We start from the raw sequence: 22,009 nt of genomic DNA on the forward strand, positions 1-22,009 counted from the left end.
AACACGCACACACGACTCAAACACGGACACACGACTCAGAAACACGGACACACGACTCAGACACAGATACATGGCTCAAAAAACACGGACACAACTCAGAAACACGGACACACGACTCAGAAACACGGACACACGACTCAGAAACACGCACACACGACTCAGAAACACGCACACACGACTCAGAAACACGCACACACGACTCAGAAACACGCACACACGACTCAGAAACACGCACACACGACTCAGAAACACGGACACACGACTCAGAAACACGGACACACGACTCAGAAACACGGACACACAACTCAGAAACACGGACACACGACTCAGACACAGACACATGGCTCAAAAAGCACGGACACAACTCAGAAACACGCACACAACTCAAACACGGACACAACTCAGAAACACGGACACACGACTCAGAAACACGCACACACGACTCAGAAACAGACACATTGCTCAAAAACACGGACACAACTCAGAAACACGGACACACGACTCAAACACGGACACACGACTAAAACATGCACACACAACTCAGAAACACGGACACATGACTCAGAAACATGGACACAACTTAGAAACACGCACACAAGACTCAGAAACACGCAGACACGACTCAGAAACACGGACACAACTTAGAAACACGCACACAACTCAGAAACACGCACACAACTCAGAAACACGCACACAACTCAGAAACACGCACACAACTCAGAAACACGCACACAACTCAGAAACACGCACACACGACTCAGAGACACAGATACATGGCTCAAAAAACACGGACACAACTCAGAAAAACGCACACACGACTCAGAAACACGGACACAACTCAGAAACATGGACACAACTCAGAAACACGGACACACGACTCAGAAACACGGACACACGACTCAGAGACACAGATACATGGCTCAAAAAACACGGACACAACTCAGAAAAACGGACACACGACTCAGAAACACGGAGACACGACTCAGAAACACGGACACACGACTCAGAAACACGGACACACGACTCAGAAACACGGACACACGACTCAGAGACACGGATACACGGCTCAGAAACACGCACACACGACTCAGACACAGATACATGGCTCAAAAAACACGGACACAACTCAGAAACACGCACACAACTCAGAAACACGCACACACGACTCAGAAACACGGACACATGACTCAGAAACATGGACACAACTTAGAAACACGCACACAAGACTCAGAAACACGCAGACACGACTCAGAAACACGCACACACGACTCAGAAACATGGACACACGACTCAGAGACACAGATACATGGCTCAAAAAACACGGACACAACTCAGAAAAACGCACACACGACTCAGAAACACGGACACAACTCAGAAACACGGAGACACGACTCAGAAACACGGACACACGACTCAGAAACACGTACACACGACTCAGAAACACGGACACACGACTCAGAAACACGGATACACGGCTCAGAAACATGCACACACGACTCAGAGACACAGACACATGGCTCAAAAAACACGGACACAACTCAGAAACACGCACACAACTCAGAAACACGGACACAACTCAGAAACACGGACACACGACTCAAACACGGACACACGACTAAAACATGCACACACAACTCAGAAACATGGACACAACTTAGAAACACGCACACAAGACTCAGAAACACGCAGACACGACTCAGAAACACGGACACAACTTAGAAACACGCACACAACTCAGAAACACGCACACAACTCAGAAACACGCACACAACTCAGAAACACGCACACAACTCAGAAACACGCACACAACTCAGAAACACGCACACACGACTCAGAAACACGCACACACGACTCAGAAACATGGACACACGACTCAGAGACACAGATACATGGCTCAAAAAACACGGACACAACTCAGAAAAACGGACACACGACTCAGAAACACGGAGACACGACTCAGAAACACGGACACACGACTCAGAAACACGGACACACGACTCAGAGACACGGATACACGGCTCAGAAACACGCACACACGACTCAGACACAGACACATGGCTCAAAAAACACGGACACAACTCAGAAACACGCACACAACTCAGAAACACGCACACACGACTCAGAAACACGGACACATGACTCAGAAACATGGACACAACTTAGAAACACGCACACAACTCAGAAACACGCACACAACTCAGAAACACGCACACAACTCAGAAACACGCACACAACTCAGAAACACGCACACAACTCAGAAACACGCACACACGACTCAGAAACACGGACACACGACTCAGAGACACAGATACATGGCTCAAAAAACACGGACACAACTCAGAAAAACGCACACACGACTCAGAAACACGGACACAACTCAGAAACATGGACACAACTCAGAAACACGGACACACGACTCAGAAACACGGACACACGACTCAGAGACACAGATACATGGCTCAAAAAACACGGACACAACTCAGAAAAACGGACACACGACTCAGAAACACGGACACAAGACTCAGAAACACGGAGACACGACTCAGAAACACGGAGACACGACTCAGAAACACGGACACACGACTCAGAAACACGGACACACGACTCAGAAACACGGACACACGACTCAGAAACACGGACACACGACTCAGAAACACGGACACACGACTCAGAAACACGGACACACTACTCAGAAACACGGACACACTACTCAGAAACACGGACACACGACTCAGAGACACGGATACACGGCTCAGAAACATGCACACACGAATCAGAGACACAGACACATGGCTCAAAAAACACGCACACAACTCAGAAACACGGACACGACTCAGAAACACGCACACACGACTCAGAAACACGCACACACGACTCAGAAACACGCACACACGACTCAGAAACACAGACACATTGCTCAAAAACACGGACACAACTCAGAAACACGGACACACGACTAAAACATGCACACACAACTCAGAAACATCGACACAACTTAGAAACACGCACACAAGACTCAGAAACACGCAGACACGACTCAGAAACACGGACACAACTTAGAAACACGCACACAACTCAGAAACACGCACACAACTCAGAAACACGCACACACGACTCAGAAACATGGACACACGACTCAGAGACACAGATACATGGCTCAAAAAACACGGACACAACTCAGAAAAACGCACACACGACTCAGAAACACGGACACAACTCAGAAACATGGACACAACTCAGAAACACGGACACACGACTCAGAAACACGGACACACGACTCAGAAACACGGACACACGACTCAGAAACACGGACACACGACTCAGAAACACGGACACACGACTCAAACACGGACACACGACTCAAACACGGACACACGACTCAGAGACACAGACACATGGCTCAAAAAACACGGACAACTCAGAAACACGCACACACGACTCAGAAACACGCACACACGACTCAGAAACACGCAGACAACTCAGAAACACAGACACAACTCAGAAACACGGACACACGACTCAGAAACACGCACACAACTCAGAAACACAGACACACGACTAAAACATGCACACACGACTAAAACATGCACACACGACTCAGAAACACACACGACTCAGAAACACGCACACACGACTCAGAAACACGCACACACGACTCAGAAACACGCACACACGACTCAGAAACACGCACACACGACTCAGAAACACGCGTGACTCAGATGCATGAACACGACTCTGACACAAGCACACAGGCTGTCATAAAACACATCATTAAGACATTCTACAGAGACTTCTCGGTGATCACAGCTGTTCGTTCTTGTGGTATTGAATGAAACACACACCACTCTGGAATCTCCTTGCACTGAAAGCTGAAGTGATACAACAGACCTCTGCCTGAATTTATGTCTCCTTTCCAGGCAAAAATCGGCTTTCTAGGCAAGCGGTGGCCTGCAAACTGGACTCTGAATTCAACTCACACTTACTACAGACACAGTCCTAGAGCGCCATGCTGTATCATTCAGCTGTACCCCATTGTTGCCTATGACCTCTTTCCAAAAAATATGAACATATAAGGGACATTCATTAATTGGAACCACGTAAATCATCTTTCCTGTCTTTTCAGAGTTTACCAATATTAGTTTTCAGGAGTTTCGTGTTGGTCTTGTGCAGTTTTCTCTTTAGTCGGGGTATTTGTTTTCTACAGCTTGTTGTCTGAGTTACGTACTTTGCTTCATAGTTATTAATAGTCTTTAGATGACCTATGTCTTCTCCCCCCAAGGATGCGGAATTGGTATACTTGACTGTGGGAGGTCTGACGCTCAGACATATGGTCGGCTGATCTTTGCTCACCATTCACATAAGCGTGCCGGAGGAAACCTCATCTTCTCTTTTCATATTTTCCTGGGTTCAACCCTCTCATGTCGCAGGTCGTCTCAAGCCACCAGCCAGGATACAACAAAATTAGCAGATTAAATATTAAGCAGGACGGGCGCTAAGATTTCACATTGATGCCATCAGAACCTCCGTTAACAAGAGGAACGCTGGGACTTTCTCTGCTGCTTCCGTGACACAAAAGGGATCGTTTGCCAGGAAGGATTGAGACAACCTATTAACCTTTGTTTGGCAAGTTAACAGCGCAAATTATAGAGATTGCAACATATATGAAGTTATAAGGAACATAACCGGTAAGAATAGAAGCACATGCCCCCTCTGGTTTGATTGACATCCCTAATAATATAGATATTAATATTAGATATAGAGGAAACTGAACACCAACAGCAGAAGCAATAGGGGATACTTTAGGAAAAACTACTTACAGGATTCCCTTAAAGGGAATCTTCCATCAGGTTTTTGGGAATAGCATAATATAGAGCAAAATAGCCTGATTTCAATGATGTATCACTTATTGGGCAGTGTGCAGTGTTTTATTAGCAGGAGATTATCACTGCAGGACTAGGTGTCATATGTCAGACAGTCCAGTCCTGTGTAGCCCCGCCTGCACTTCTGCTTGGAAGCTTGCTGATTGCACAACACAGGGGTGTGGGCGAAGTTATACACAGCTCAGTGTGCCAACCACTGCTACAGCTACAGCAGAGAAAACAGGGATTGTATCAAAACTGCACCAAGCAGCCCAATAAGTGACATATCATGGGAATCAGGCTCTCTTGCCCTATATTATGCTGCTTTCAGATTATAGAACATTTACATACTCCTAACATGACTTTTGTAGGCTTTGTTTAGTTTTAGGTAATGTAACGGATGTGAACCTGAACCTAACAATGTGCTTTAATTAAACCCACAGGTCAGGAGAAAAGCAGACGAGATCAGCCAGCAGGATGACCATCGCAGGATATACTCCTTTTCTCTCCTGCCTGTGAAGATGGATATCGGGAGGTGCGCTCACGGTCTGCATCCACCCATCCTCCTCCTGTCACTTGGGATCCTACTTCGAGTTTTGTGCACATGTTGTCCTGCCCTTTGTGTCTGTCCTACGCATGACAACGCCACCTTGTGCAAACACAGGCTTCTGAGCCTAGTCCCGGTAGAAATCCCTCTGACTTCCCATTTCCTGGATCTTAGTTATAACCGGATCCGGTCAGTACAACACGGAGCCTTTTCCCACTTGCAGTACCTACAGGAGCTAGACCTGAGCAACAACCAGCTTTCACGCATGGAACCAGGAGCCTTCAGTGGTTTGCCAAACATCCGCATCCTACTAGTCCATCATAACCAGCTGAAGCTTCTGCCTCCCGGGGTCTTTACCGGCATGCCAGACCTGACCTGGCTGGATGTGAGAGCCAACCAACTGGTCATTCTGTTGGATCAGACGTTCCGTGGACTGAGGGAACTCCGACACCTGGAGGTCAGCGACAACCCCCTTCTCTTCATATCTCCGGGGGCTTTTTTGGGAATGCCAATGCTGCAGAGACTGGGGCTTGAGAAAACCAAACTAAGCATGGTGCCGACGCATGCTCTCAGTACTCTCCCACGTCTATCAGAGCTCAGATTAGGAGGCGTCACAAGTACGATACTACACGATCTCTCGTTTTCAGGGATGCCACTCCTGAGAGTACTGGATATGGATCACTGGCCATCCCTAAAGAAACTTGGCACACTAAGTCTGTCTGGAATTAACCTTTCTTCCCTCTCGCTGACCCAGAGTGACCTAACCTCAGTACCGACAGAAGCACTGGTTTCTCAAATCCACCTTCGAAGACTCGATCTTTCTAACAATCCAATTGCTGTCCTTCAAGAGCGATGCTTCAGTTCTCTTAAAAGTCTGGAGGAGCTCCGGCTTTCTGGGGGAAGACTGCACTCCGTACCTTCAGGTACTTTCCATGGTCTTGACCGTCTACGTCTTCTAGACCTTTCTCATAACCCACTTCATTGGGTAGCCAAAGATGCTCTTCCCCCTCCCGGAAACCTAGAAACTTTACTCCTCTCTGGTACAAACCTTTCCTGTGACTGTCGTCTTTGCTGGCTCTTGCATCAGAAAATTAATTTTGGGGGGAACCCACCTGTCTGTGCTGCTCCTGCATTATTACGAGGCACGATTATTCCGGACCATTCGGAGACGCTATGCCCAGAACTTTTTTCCTGCCAGCCTCCTAAAATAGTGGAACAAGGCCTACGAGAGTTAAAAGTTAAAGAAGGCGACCGACTGACCGTAACTTGCCAGAGCCATGGAGTGCCAGAGCCGTCCATGGACTGGGTGCTGCCCAAGATGGCAGATACGGGGTCTTCAGAGGTGGCTGTAACCACAGAGCTTCCTCTTCACACATCTCCATCAGAAGAGGTGACCAGATCAGTATGGAGGGCAATAAACATGCCACTGATGAAGAAGCCTGTGGAGAACTCAGAGGGCAGGATATCTGTCCTACCAGGGGGCTCCCTGCAGTTTTTCCCAGTACTAGCACAGGACAATGGTGCCTACCTCTGTGTTGCTAGTAACGTAGCAGGTAATGACTCTGTCTGGATTCACCTGGAAGTGACACCTTTGAATGGCAGCACCCTCCTTCCCCCACTCTCCATGGTCCATACCCATCTGCTGGCTGTCATTACTGCTGGGGGCATACTGCCCTTCATCAGTTCAGTAACGCTCTGCTTCATCTTCATCTTTCTATGGAGCCGAGGACGCGGGAATATCAAACACACGGCCAACATAGACTATATCCCCAGGACTTCCAGAGGACCTTCATCACCTGAAGACAACAAATTCACAATGAAACTTATCTAAGGGGGAGATATGACGCCGTGTTATCAAATCCGACAGTTTTTTTACACTTAATATAGAAGTTACGAGAAACTGGTCCTTTAACGAGTTGTATCGGCGGTATAGAAATGCTGCAATTGGGGTCTCAGGCTTCTTCTAGGACACTCAGCATCATTTATTCAACAATGTAAATTGCTTGGAGTCTGAGAATAATGTATTTATATATCTGTAGAGATGAGCAATCTGATCTTCCTTGGCACCTTTGACACTTACAAGGCCCTGTGATGACATGACATTAAACACGTAAGCCCCAGAGGTGCCAAGGAGGCCAGGCACAGAAGTGGCTCATCTCTACCTTGTATACCTCTATTTTTCAGCTACATGAAAAAGCACTAATAATGTATTATTTCCATCTTTTACAGCATAGCCATAAAGTATGTACTGACCTCTGGCTCCCTCCAGTGGTGATGCTCGATAATGTAACCACAGACAAATATTTTCTAAAATCTTCCAACACAACCTTGTTGGTTTTATATAATCCCTGTATGTAAATGACCAGAAAAAAAATTGTTAAGTTATGTCATAATCACAACCACTATTCATTAAAACTGCATTTCCATCTTGTAAAGTGATGGCATATCACTAGCCCAAAATGAAATTAGTCTATAAAATCGAATGAAATCGTATAAAGAGAAACTAATAAAGATTATAGACTCTTGACATCCAGTCATGGTTGAAAGTGGTGACATCATTGAAATTGTTCCAGAAAGTGAAGTATTTCTCCCAGAAAATTATTGCAATTACACGTTTTGTTACACCCCAAAAAAATAAACATGTGTATATTGGAACAACACAAAAAAAACACAGAGGAAAAAAAGGCAAATTGGACACAATTTCACACAAAACCTTCCCAAAATTGTGGGTAAACACCTTTGTTTCTGGGATGTGATGCTCGTTCAAACTCACCTGTGGCAAGTAACAAGTGTGGACAGTATGTAAATCACATCTGAAAACAGAAAAAAAAGGGGGAGAAGTTGATAATCTTTGCATTTTGTGTCTGTGTGTGCCAAACTAAGCATGGAGAACAGGAAGAGGAGAAGAGAACTGCCTGAGGACTTGAGAACCAAAAATTGTTGAACAATACCAATAATCTCAACGTTATAAGTCCATCTCCAGAGATCTTGATGTTCCTTTGTCCACGTTACGTAACCAATCAATCAAGAAGTTTACAACCCATGGCACTGTAGCTAATCTCCCTGGACATGGACGGCAGATGAAAAAAATTGATAAAAGGTTGCAACACAGGATAGTACAGATGGAAGATAAGCAGCCCCAATCAAGTTCCAATGAAACTCAAGCTGGCCTGGAGGCTCAGGGTGTAGCAGTGGCAGCACGAACTACCTGTCGATATTTAAAGGGGTTGTCCACCACATGGACAACCCCTTCTTGAACTAAATATTTGGCCCCGATAAAATAAAAAGTCTTATACTCACTTCCCGTGCCGGCGCCATTCCAGTGGTGTCAGCACTCGCGGTCCTAGGGCTCTTGTGCGATTGTTGTGACAAGTGACCCCAGTGCCCAATCAGCGCTGGCGTCACTGTCCCCACTTTCGGACAAATCGAACATGAAGAGGAAGTCGGAGCTGCAGCTGATCTCTGACTTCCTATTTATATTCAATTTGACAGGAGGCAGGGACAGTAATGCCAGCGCTGATTGGGCGTCGGGGTCACATGTCACAACAACAGCATGGGAGCCCTGGGGAGAGCAAGTGCCGACACCGCTGGAAGGGCGCTAGCACGAGAGATGAGTATAAGCTTTTTTTTATTTTATTGGGGCCAAGCATGGGGTATGCCAAGGAGTTGTCCAAGTAGTGGACAACTTCTTTAAATGAAATAAAATGCTATGGTAGGAGAGCCAAGAGGACCCCACTGCTGACACAAAGACGTAAAAAAGCTACACTGCAGTTTGCCAAAATGTACTTGAGTAAGTCAAAATCCTTCTGGGAAAGTGTCTTGTGAACAGATGAGGCCAAGATTAAGCTTTTTTGGTAAAGAACATCATTCTACTGTTTACTGAAAATGGAATGAGGCCTACAAAGAAAAGAACACAGTACCTACAGTCAAATATGGTGGAGGTTCAAATATGTTTTGGGGTTGTATTGCAGCCTCTGGCACCGGGTGCCTTTACTGTGTGCAAGCCATCATGAAATCTGAAGATTACCAAAGGATTTTGGGTCACACTGTAGTGCCCAGTGTCAGGAAGCTGAGTTTGAGTCCTAGGTCATGGGTCTTCCAGCAGGGCAATGACCTAAAACATACTTCAAGAAGCCCCCAGAAAGTGAAGAAATCTTAAAATTGCTGTTGGGAGAAGACACCCTTCAAATATGAGCGACCTGGAGCAGTTTGTAAAAGAAGAGTGGTCCAGGATTCCAGTTGAGAAGTGCAAAAAGCTTGTTGATGGTTATAGGAAGCAATTGATTGCAGTTATTTATTCCAAAGGGTGTGCAACCAGATATTAAGTCGAGGGTGCCAATAATTTGGGGGTTTTGTGTGAAATTATGTCCAATTTGTCTTTTTTTCTCAGGTTTTTTTTTGTGTTGTTCGGATACATACAAAGGAAATAAACATGCGAATAACAAAACATGTGTAATTGCAATCATTTTCTGGGAGAAATATTTCATTTTCTGAAACAATTTCAAGGGTGCCAACACTTTTATATATAGCATATAAATATATATGCTTCTCCATAAGTCACAGGAATTATTCCCAATATCTCGCATTATTTACAGATTAGCAGTAAAGCGGGTGCAGAGCTCTGGCTCCCTGTAATGGTGGAGGCTCAATCCTGTACACAAATAACATTTCCCATAGAATTAATTCTTACCTACAGTAGTTATTATCACTGCTTGCACAGAATCAAACGGGGCCACCGAGCTCTGATCTGTCACCTTACCTCTGTAGCATGAACTGCACATTATGATTCACATGAAAGGGAATGATAATTATGGCCAACGTTTCTCCAGGTGAAGTAGAAAGAGGTTACTGAAATCATCAATATTGGCACTGATCTCCGACGCCCCGAGTTGGGGGTCGTTGCAGCTTTGTTCCTCACGTAGCTCCGCCGCTAACTGCAGAGAACACGAAGGAGTCTAAAAATCACTGGACCTTACAGATAATGGGGTCTGTTCTGAAACGAAAAGGTTAAAGAAAAAATTACATCAGTGATAGCAGTAGCAGCAAAGGGTTAATAACATAACATGGCTGATCAGAGGTGACAATGGGGGATATAGCCACCGAAAAATGGAAGACAGTGCTCAACAGGGCCACGGTTTGTCACTAAGAAGCTAAAATGGAGGATATGATCTGCCAGAAGACGCCTCATGGAGGGTATGGATCTGTCAGTAATGGGTTAATGGAGTGTAAGGCGATGGGACATGCTGCCCATATTTCCCTCTTGAAGAAACAAGCTTGTTATTATGAAAAGTTATGTGATGCAATGTGAACTGTGATGTATAGTGTGACTTGTGATGTGTGTTAAAGGTATTAGCAATACTGATAGTATGTGTAGTTTGACAATAGTGATAATAAGTGTTAATGTTTGGGACTAGCCCTCAGTGGGAGTGGATGAGTTGCAGGGAAAGTGACAATTTCCTGCCAGAGAGTCAGATAAGGAGCTCTTTCTATGCACTCCATACCCTAGGTTCCATGTGAGCAGTGTCACATTCTGGGGTGTCCCTAAGTGAGAGGAGACGAAAGTAAAGAGATAGCAAGATCCGTGGTAGAAGTGACTAAGAGACAGAGTGACCTTCCGGAGGCGGGTTCTGGGAGAGGACACCTAGCAGAAAGGCCTAGAGTTTACAGCTCTCAAGGTAAAGGGCCTGGACAAAACTGATTACGAGAGACAAATAGATTGTCCCGGGCGGGATTTCCAGAGTGTCTGGGAGTTTGAAGTTAAGTCCAGCCATACTAGCACCCTAAGGGGAAAGATGACACAGAACCACGGGGCGAGTAAAGGACTCTTACTAAGCAGGTCTGTAAAGTTAAAGCTGGGTTGGGGTGAAGTAGTGAGAAACAGTGGAAACAGAGGGTCAGTAGAAAGAGTAAAAGTGAGGCAAGAGGGCAAAAGAGGAAAGAAGGAAGAAACTGTGTGGAACATGCTTGGAGTTGCAAAGGAAACGTTTATAAGACTGTGTACCCGCTATCTCTGGTATATATTCCCTATCAGGTACCCGTTCAGTAAAATGTTTATTTTCGAATGGTGGTCTCCCTCACTGAACAGTAAAACATCTGGTCTGGCGAACCAGTAACATTGGTTACATGCGGCCTGCACGGGCAAAGCGCCCTCACCACACAAGTCCACACTCCCAGCCAGAACCCCTACTTTCATGTAATGTGCCAATGTGCCACAGACGAGTGTCTCGCCCACGGCTACCGCCCCACGCCATGTTACACTTGGTGTAGTCGGCAGGATCGAGTCTTGCAGTTAGAAGAACAGAGTGATGCGGGGAAGACTCGAGTTATGTGGAAGACGAAGACCGTTATATGGCCTAAGATGGTGCCGAACATGAACTTTAAAATGGCGGTGAGTGGTACAGAACAGCAAAAAAGGCACCATACATTGTGGGCGTAGAAGGAAAGAAAGGGTGCGAAGCGGTGTCCAGCCCTTCAGAGGTTACACCTACAGGAGAGAGTGTCGGAACCGGGAGTGCCTGTCTACAGCGAGGAGTGGCCATTGCTGTAAAGAGAAGTGGAAGGATAAAGGCTTGCCCAGGAAAATGGGCGGAGAAGATCGAGAAACGGGATAGTGAGTCAGAGAAAACCACACCTAGTGAAAAGTGGAGTCATGACGAGTCTCAAGAGATGGACGAGACGGTGCCATTTGTAGGTTGTGAGTTGGAGGAGCAACAGTGCAGAAATGCTGGGCAGAATGGCAGATGCTGATGGTGCGGAGCTAGGCCCATGAAGGAGTGGTTGGCTGGGAGCGATTGTGGCAGCTGATGGTGGCTGTGGTAGAGGAGGTGGGGCCCTGTGGCTTGATGGAGCCATTGGTGATTAAGCAGGAGCCGGAACCATGGACATGGGCCTGGTTCACAGCCCACAGCAGGGCCAAACACTTAGAGGTTCTGCAGACTCAGATACTGTAGGTTTCCCCTCCGACTACGCAGGAGCCCCCACCAAGTCCGGAGGTAATCCTTAACCCTGGATACACATCTCTTACTCCTCGAGAGAAGTGAATTGCGAGGGTGGTCTAGGTGAAAAAAGAATGAGAACAGTGAGTTTGGACCCAGCTGGACAGCCTCAGTGGAGAGAAGCTCGCCCAGTTGATGATGCAGGGGGTCGTCGTGTACTATGACTGTGAAAGGGGCTTTGGCTTTCTAGTGGAGAATAACACCTTAGATAAAGTATACCTTAACCCAGTTCCATCCGTCACGGTCCCAGCCTCCGGTTCCTGAAGGATGAGGCTGGTTTGCTATCGCGGTCTCCTGAATCCGGTAGGTGACAGCAGAAGTGCCTATAGCATTCCAGCCTCGTCAGGAGGTGTTAGCGCTTAGGGCAGTCACACCCCTGGGGCTAGAGAGAGGAAGAACTGTGGGGAGACCGCTTCGAGTGCCTGTGGACCCTCGGAAGAGGAAAATACTGAGGGACTGTCAGCTGTAGCAGTCAACCCAGCCTTGGTGTATGTGGCCCCGGGTGCTCACTCAGCCATATACATGCGAAGAATAGAGGCTAAGGAGACCTGGGTCTAAGATCGCAAGTTGAGGAACCTTGTTAGAGAAATGTAGACAGGAGTTTGTTAGGCCAAGTTGTGCTGGTTGCACCCTCATGAAAGGACATGATTCCAGTGGGAAAATGATCCACCTCTCCGTGACCCCCCATGTTAATGGCCAAAGTACATGTTTCCCTTTACCTTTGTTTGTAGCACCTGTTGCGTATTCCTCTGCTGGATTAATGAGACACTGCAGTCGCTGGAGGGTCCTACAGGGATTCTGGTTCAGTAGCATTAAGACTAACCAGATGGACTGGCACCAGGTTAGGAAAACAGTTAAATGTACTCGAATGGTCATAAGTTCTAGGGTCCTAACCGAGAGAATCAGCTCACACAGAACGGAAAGAGACGTTCACTAATTTAAGTAATGCGCAGGAGAGTGGTTTGGAAACTTTGGTGGTAACTGGTCTAAGTAAAGTGCAGGAGAGAGGTTTGACGTCCGTTATAAAGGTCTTGGTGACTTCAACTAATGATTCTTAGTTATGTGCAGAAAGACGTGTTGGTGTCGTAATGCTGTAACGTGGCGCGGGGCAGTAGCCACAGGAGAGGCACTCGTCTTCAGCGCCTTGGCACGTTGCATGAAAGTGTGCATCCTGGCTGGGTGTGTGAACTTGTGCTGTGAGTGCCTTACGTCCGTGCAGGCTGAATGTAGCCGGTGTTGTTAAATGGCCAAGAACAGGTGTTTTACAGTTTAGTGAGAGAGACTTCTGTTCCGAAATAAACTCTTTACTGAACGGTAACTTGGTAAGGGTTATATACAAGGGATAGCGGGTACACAGTCTTATGGACGTTTCCTTTACAGTATGAAGCACTTTCCACATAGTATCCTTCCTCTGTAGTTTACTCCAGGGTTAGTGAGGATCAGAGTTTCTCCCTACTTCGCCACACCCAAGCTTTAACGCTACAGTCCTGATCAGCAAGTCTCCTCTCTCATCGGTTCCGCATCCTTTCTCTTCCACTACTGATGCCCTGGAACCCTTGTACCAGGGACCCTCTCTAGTCCCACGTACTTAATTCTGTTTAGATCCCTTACCTTCTGGGTTACAAGCTCTAGGGTTCGTGATTTGGCTTCCTCTCCAAAAACCCCTCTCTGGAAGGACACTGTCTCTTTCAGTCACTTTTTCTTCTGGATCTCACTATCCCTTCCCTTAATCTCCTCTCCCTGTGGATTACCCTTTCGGCTGTACTGCTCTCTCCGCACTCCAAAACTCTACTCTTCAACTAACAGGAAGCGCTCACTTGCTTTAACATTAACCCCCACATCTGTGGGCTAATCCCAAACATTACCTCTATCCTAACTTACCCTATCGTCACTACTTATGCTACAGTCAACTATCTATGTCCCTATATTACCGGTCCTATAACACTATACCTTACATTATACATCCTATACTATACATTACTACACATTATGCATATTATACTTGCATATCACACTCTATACATTTCATATTGCCCATTACATCACAATATTCACAAAGACGCAGGACATTATTCACACTACAATACAACACATAATGTGATTGGGCTCTTCAGGGGTAGGAACGCAATAGCACAATCTACCCCCTTACAATGATTCAGTGTATTACAGTTTCCGGAAGGCTGAGGGTGGCCATTCTTAAGAGAAAGGGAAATGTGAGGCGATGCACATGCTGTCCATGTTTCCCTCTTGAAGAAACAAATTTGTTGTTATGAAAAGTTATGTGATGCAATGTGAACTGTGATGTATAGTGTGACTTTTGATGTGTGTTATAGGTGTTAGCAATACTGATAGGGTGTGCACTTTGACAATAGGGATAGTGCAAGATAATGTTTGGGACTAGCCCTGAGTGGGAGGGGCTGAGTTGCAGGGAAAGTAACAATTTTTTGTTAGAGAGTCAGATAGGACCTGGAGTGCATTGAAAGAGGGCTTAGGTTCCGTGTGAGCAGTGCCGCATTATGGGGTGTCCCTAAGTGAGAGGAGACTGAAGTAAAGAGGTAGCGAGATCCGGGGCAGAAGTGACTAAGGCTATGTGCCCACGTTGCATTTATGAAGCAGAAAATTTCTGCTTCATTTCTGCAAGTCCTCTCCCGGAAAAACGCATGCGGAATTCCGCACGCGTTTATCGCGCATTTTTCGCGCGTTTATCACGCGTTTTTTACATGCGGAATTGCCTTGCGTTTTTTATGCATTGGACAAAGGCAATTCCGCTTGCGGAAACGCAAAATTAAATGACATGCTGCGGATTTTTGAACGCGGCATAAACGCTGCGGAAAAATTCGCAGCATGTGCATTGCCATTGCGGAATGCCATTGGGGACCATGGGGTGCGGATATACATGCGTTTTTCAAGCGTTTACGCTGCGGAAATTCCGCAGCATATACGCTTGAAAAATGCTACGTGGGCACACAGCCTATGAGACAAAGTGACCTTCCAAAGATGCATCCTGGGAGAGGACGCCTAGCATAAACGCTAAAGAGTTTTCAGCTCGCAAGGTAACGGGCCTGGACAGGACTGAATACGAAAGATGAATATATTGTCCCGGGCAGGAGTTCCTGAGGGTCAGCAGCTTGAAGCTGAGTCCGGCCATACTAGCACCCAAAAGGGAAAAAAGACGCAGAACCACGGGGCGAGTAAAGGACTATTGCTAATCAGGACGGTAAAGTTAAAGCTGGATTGTGGTGAAGTAGTGAGAAACTGGAAACAGAGTACGAGTAGAAAGAGTAAAACAGTAAAAGTGAAACTAGAGGGCAAAAGAAAAAAGAAGGAAGAAACTGTGCGAAAATGCTTCACGTTGTAAAGGAAGCATCCATAACACTGTGTACCCGCTATCTCTTTTATATATGGTCTACCAAGTTACTGTTCAGTAAAATGTTTATTTTCAAATGGTGGTCTCCCTCACTGAACAGTCCAACACCTGGTCCTGGCAAACCAGCAACATCAGTCACATGCAGCCTGCACAGCCCCTCACTCACACCCAGCCAAGACCCCTACTGTCATGTAACGACCAGGGTGCAAGAGACTAGTACCTCGCCCACGGCTACTGCCCCGCACCACGTAACAGGAGGACATTTCCTGTCAGCAATGGGTTAACAGAGGACATTTCCTGTCCGCAATGGGTTAACGGAGGACATTTCCTGTCCGCAATGGGTTAACGGAGGACATTTCCTGTCAGCAATGGGTTAACGGAGGACATTTCCTGTCAGCAATGGGTTAACGGAGGACATTTCCTGTCCGCAATGGGTTAACAGAGGACATTTCCTGTCCGCAATGGGTTAACAGAGGACATTTCCTGTCCGCAATGGGTTAACAGAGGACATTTCCTGTCCGCAATGGGTTAACAGAGGACATTTCCTGTCCGCAATGGGTTAACAGAGGACATTTCCTGTCCGCAATGGGTTAACAGAGGACATTTCCTGTCCGCAATGGGTTAACAGAGGACATTTCCTGTCCGCAATGGGTTAACAGAGGACATTTCCTGTCCGCAATGGGTTAACAGAGGACATTTCCTGTCCGCAATGGGTTAACAGAGGACATTTCCTGTCAGCAATGGGTTAACAGAGGACATTTCCTGTCAGCAATGGGTTAACAGAGGACATTTCCTGTCAGCAATGGGTTAACAGAGGACATTTCCTGTCAGCAATGGGTTAACAGAGGACATTTCCTGTCAGCAATGGGTTAACGGAGGACATTTCCTGTCCGCAATGAGTTAACGGAGGACATTTCCTGTCCGCAATGGGTTAACAGAGGACATTTCCTGTCCGCAATGGGTTAACAGAGGACATTTCCTGTCAGCAATGGGTTAACAGAGGACATTTCCTGTCAGCAATGGGTTAACGGAGGACATTTCCTGTCAGCAATGGGTTAACAGAGGACATTTCCTGTCAGCAATGGGTTAACGGAGGACATTTCCTGTCAGTAATGGGTTAATGGAGGACATTTCATCAGTAATGGGTTAATGGAGGCCATATGACCTTTTACTGACAGGCTACATCTTCAGTTATTGGAGGACATTTTGTCAGGTAACACTGAGGATTGTCAGTCACACAGTAATGGCTGTGTACCAGTGTCCTGTCACTACACGACGGACGCCATGTTCCTGTGGACACTGCAAGAACCCGACCTGTACACGACTGTCACCACTGCTGGGGATGGACAGTATCACACAGGACAGGATTAGATACACGGCTCAGCAGACAGTATCACACAGGACAGGATTAGATACACGGCTCAGCAGACAGTATCACACAGGACAGGATTAGATACACGGCTCAGCAGACAGTATCACACAGGAGAGGATTAGATACACAGCTCAACAGACAGTATCACACAGGATAGGATTAGATACACAGCTCAGCAGACAGTATCACACATGATGGGATTAGATACACAGCTCAGCAGACAGTATCACACATGATGGGATTAGATACACAGCTCAGCAGACAGTATCACACAGGACAGGATTAGATACACGGCTCAGCAGACAGTATCACACAGGACAGGATTAGATACACGGCTCAGCAGACAGTATCACACAGGACAGGATTAGATACACAGCTCAGCAGACAGTATCACACAGGATAGGATTAGATACACAGCTCAGCAGACAGTATCACACAGGATAGGCTTAGATACACAGCTCAGCAGACAGTATCACACAGGGTAGGATTAGATACATGGCTCAGCAGACAGTATCACACAGGGTAGGATTAGATACACAGCTCAGCAGACAGTATCACACAGGATAGGATTAGATACACGGCTCAGCAGACAGTATTAAACAGGACAGGATTAGATACACAGCTCAGCAGACAGTATTAAACAGGACAGGATTAGATACACAGCTCAGCAGACAGTATCACACAGGACAGGATTAGATACACGGCTCAGCAGACAGTATCACACAGGACTGGATTAGATACACAGCTCAGCAGACAGTATCACACAGGATAGGATTAGATACACTGCTCAGCAGACAGTATCACACAGGACGGGATTAAATACACTGCTCAGCAGACAGTATCACACAGGACAGGATTAGATACACTGCTCAGCAGACAGTATCACACAGGACGGGATTAAATACACTGCTCAGCAGACAGTATCACACAGGACAGGATTAGATACACTGCTCAGCAGACAGTATCACACAGGACAGGATTAGATACACTGCTCAGCAGACAGTATCACACAGGACGGGATTAGATACACTGCTCAGCAGACAGTATCACACAGGACAGGATTAGATACACTGCTCAGCAGACAGTATCACACAGGACGGGATTAGATACACTGCTCAGCAGACAGTATCACACGGGACAGGATTAGATACACTGCTCAGCAGACAGTATCACACAGGACAGGATTAGATACACTGCTCAGCAGACAGTATCACACAGGACGGGATTAAATACACTGCTCAGCAGACAGTATCACACAGGATAGGATTAGATACACTGCTCAGCAGACAGTATCACACAGGACGGGATTAAATACACTGCTCAGCAGACAGTATCACACAGGACAGGATTAGATACACTGCTCAGCAGACAGTATCACACAGGACAGGATTAGATACACTGCTCAGCAGACAGTATCACACAGGACAGGATTAGATACACTGCTCAGCAGACAGTATCACACAGGACAGGATTAGATACACTGCTCAGCAGACAGTATCACACAGGACGGGATTAGATACACTGCTCAGCAGACAGTATCACACGGGACAGGATTAGATACACTGCTCAGCAGACAGTATCACACAGGACAGGATTAGATACACAGCTCAGCAGACAGTATCACACGGGACAGGATTAGATACACTGCTCAGCAGACAGTATCACACAGGACAGGATTAGATACACAGCTCAGCAGACAGTATCACACGGGACAGGATTAGATACACTGCTCAGCAGACAGTATCACACAGGACGGGATTAGATACACTGCTCAGCAGACAGTATCACACGGGACAGGATTAGATACACTGCTCAGCAGACAGTATCACACAGGATAGGATTAGATACACTGCTCAGCAGACAGTATCACACAGGACGGGATTAAATACACTGCTCAGCAGACAGTATCACACAGGATAGGATTAGATACACTGCTCAGCAGACAGTATCACACAGGACGGGATTAAATACACTGCTCAGCAGACAGTATCACACAGGACAGGATTAGATACACTGCTCAGCAGACAGTATCACACAGGACAGGATTAGATACACTGCTCAGCAGACAGTATCACACAGGACAGGATTAGATACACTGCTCAGCAGACAGTATCACACAGGACAGGATTAGATACACTGCTCAGCAGACAGTATCACACAGGACAGGATTAGATACACTGCTCAGCAGACAGTATCACACAGGACGGGATTAGATACACTGCTCAGCAGACAGTATCACACGGGACAGGATTAGATACACTGCTCAGCAGACAGTATCACACAGGACAGGATTAGATACACTGCTCAGCAGACAGTATCACACAGGACAGGATTAGATACACAGCTCAGCAGACAGTATCACACAGGACAGGATTAAATACACAGCTCAGCAGACAGTATCACACAGGATAGGATTAGATACACATCTCAACAGACAGTATCACACAGGACAGGATTAGATACACAGCTCAGCAGACAGTATCACACAGGACAGGATTAGATACACAACTCAGCAGACAGTATCACACAGGACAGGATTAGATACACAGCTCAGCAGACAGTATCACACAGGACAGGATTAAATACACAGCTCAGCAGACAGTATCACACAGGATAGGATTAGATACACATCTCAACAGACAGTATCACACAGGACAGGATTAGATACACAGCTCAGCAGACAGTATCACACAGGACAGGATTAGATACACAGCTCAGCAGACAGTATCACACAGGACAGGATTAGATACACGGTTCAGCAGACAGTATCACACAGGATAGGATTAGATACACGGCTCAGCACACAGTATCACACAGCATAGGATTAGATACACGGCTCAGCACACAGTATCACACAGCATAGGATTAGATACACAGCTCAGCAGACAGTATCACACAGGACAGGATTAGATACACAGTTCAGCAGACAGTATCACACAGGACAGGATTAGATACACAGCTCAGCAGACAGTATCACACAGGACAGGATTAGATACACAACTCAGCAGCCAGTATCACAGGATAGGATTAGATACACAGCTCAGCAGACAGTATCACACAGGAAAGGATTAGATACACAACTCAGCAGACAGTATCACACAGGACAGGATTAGATACACAACTCAGCAGACAGTATCACACAAGACAGGATTAGATTCACAACTCAGCAGACAGTATCACAGGATAGGATTAGATACACAGCTCAGCAGACACTATCACACAGGATAGAATTAGATACACAACTCAGCAGCCAGTATCACAGGATAGGATTAGATACACAGCTCAGCAGACAGTATCACACAGGAGATGATTAGATACACAGCTCAGCAGACAGTATCACACAGGAGATGATTAGATACACAGCTCAGCAGACAGTATCACACAGGATAGGATTAGATACACGGCTCAGCAGACAGTATCACATAGGAGATGATTAGATACACTGCTCAGCAGACAGTATCACACAGGAGATGATTAGATACACTGCTCAGCAGTCAGTATCACAGCACAGGATTAGATACACAGCTCAGCAGACAGTATCACACGGGACAGGATTAGATACACAACTCAGCAGACAGTATCACACAAGACAGGATTAGATTCACAACTCAGCAGACAGTATCACACAGGAGAGGATTAGATACACAGCTCAGCAGACAGTATCACACAGGATAGGATTAGATACACAGCTCAGCAGACAGTATCACAGGATAGGATTAGATACACAGCTCAGCAGACACTATCACACAGGATAGGATTTGATACACAACTCAGCAGCCAGTATCACAGGATAGGATTAGATACACAGCTCAGCAGACAGTATCACACAGGACAGGATTAGATACACAGCTCAGAAGTCAGTATCACACAGAATGGGATTACAGTTCGGTCCATATATATTTGGACAGAGACAACATTTTTCTAGTTTTGGTTCTAGACATTACCACAATGAATTTTAAACAGAACAGTTCAGATGCAGTTGAAGTTCAGACTTTCAGCTTTCATTTGAGGGTATCCACATTAAAATTGGATGAAGGGTTTAGGAGTTTCAGCTCCTTAACATGTGCCACCCTGTTTTTAAAGGGACCAAAAGTAATTGGACAATTGACTCCAAGGCTATTTCATGGACAGGTGTGTGCAATCCCTTTGTTATGTCATTGTCAGTTAAGCAGATAAAAGGCCTGGAGTTGATTTGAGGTGTGGTGCTTGCATTTGGAAGGTTTTGCTGTGAAGTAAACATGCGGTCAAAGGAGCTCTCCATGCAGGTGAAACAAGCCATCCTTAAGCTGCAAAAACAGAAAAAACCCATCCGAGAAATTGCTACAATATTAGGAGTGGCAAAATCTACAGTTTGGTACATCCTGAGAAAGAAAGAAGGCACTGGTGAACTCATCAATGCAAAAAGACCTGGGTGTCCACGGAAGACAACCGTGGTGGATGATCGCGGAGTCATCTCCATGGTGAAGAGAAACCCCTTCACAACGGCCAACCAAGTGACCACCACTCTCCAGGAGGTAGGCGTATCAATATCCAAATCTACCATAAAGAGAAGACTGCATGAAAGTAAATACAGAGGGTTGACTGCACGGTGCAAGCCACTCATAAGCATCAAGAAGAAAAAGGCTAGACTGGACTTTGCTAAAAAAACATCTAAAAAAGCCAGCACAGTTCAGGAAGAACATTCTTTGGACAGATGAAACCAAGATCAACCTCTACCAGAATGATGGAAAGAGAAAAGTATGGCGAAGGCGTGGTACAGCTCATGATCCAAAGCATACCACATCATCTGTAAAACACGGCGGAGGCAGTGTGATGGCTTGGGCATGCATGGCTGCCAGGGTACTGGGTCACTAGTGTTTATTGATGATG

General features: G+C 46.2%; 1 protein-coding gene across 1 annotated transcript; it reads left to right on the top strand.

The window, feature by feature from the left end:
* The first annotated feature begins 4,299 nt into the window (after positions 1–4,299).
* LOC141152944 (leucine-rich repeat and immunoglobulin-like domain-containing nogo receptor-interacting protein 4) lies at positions 4,300–8,714 on the top strand. Its single transcript, XM_073637595.1, has 2 exons — positions 4,300–4,685; positions 5,303–8,714. The coding sequence occupies exon 2, from the start codon at positions 5,381–5,383 to the stop codon at positions 7,235–7,237; it is 1,857 nt and encodes a 618-aa protein (XP_073493696.1). The 5' UTR covers positions 4,300–4,685; positions 5,303–5,380; the 3' UTR covers positions 7,238–8,714.
* Positions 8,715–22,009: the final 13,295 nt, after the last annotated feature.

Source organism: Phyllobates terribilis, unplaced genomic scaffold (assembly GCF_046119375.1).
Source record: "Phyllobates terribilis strain yellow unplaced genomic scaffold, ASM4611937v1 Scaffold_7__3_contigs__length_470593459, whole genome shotgun sequence".
Classification (NCBI taxonomy): Eukaryota; Metazoa; Chordata; class Amphibia; order Anura; family Dendrobatidae; genus Phyllobates; species Phyllobates terribilis.

Bases quoted from the DNA above. Each gene is read 5' to 3' on its own strand.
- LOC141152944 (XM_073637595.1), top strand. From the start codon at position 5,381: ATGGATATCGGGAGGTGCGCTCACGGTCTGCATCCACCCATCCTCCTC.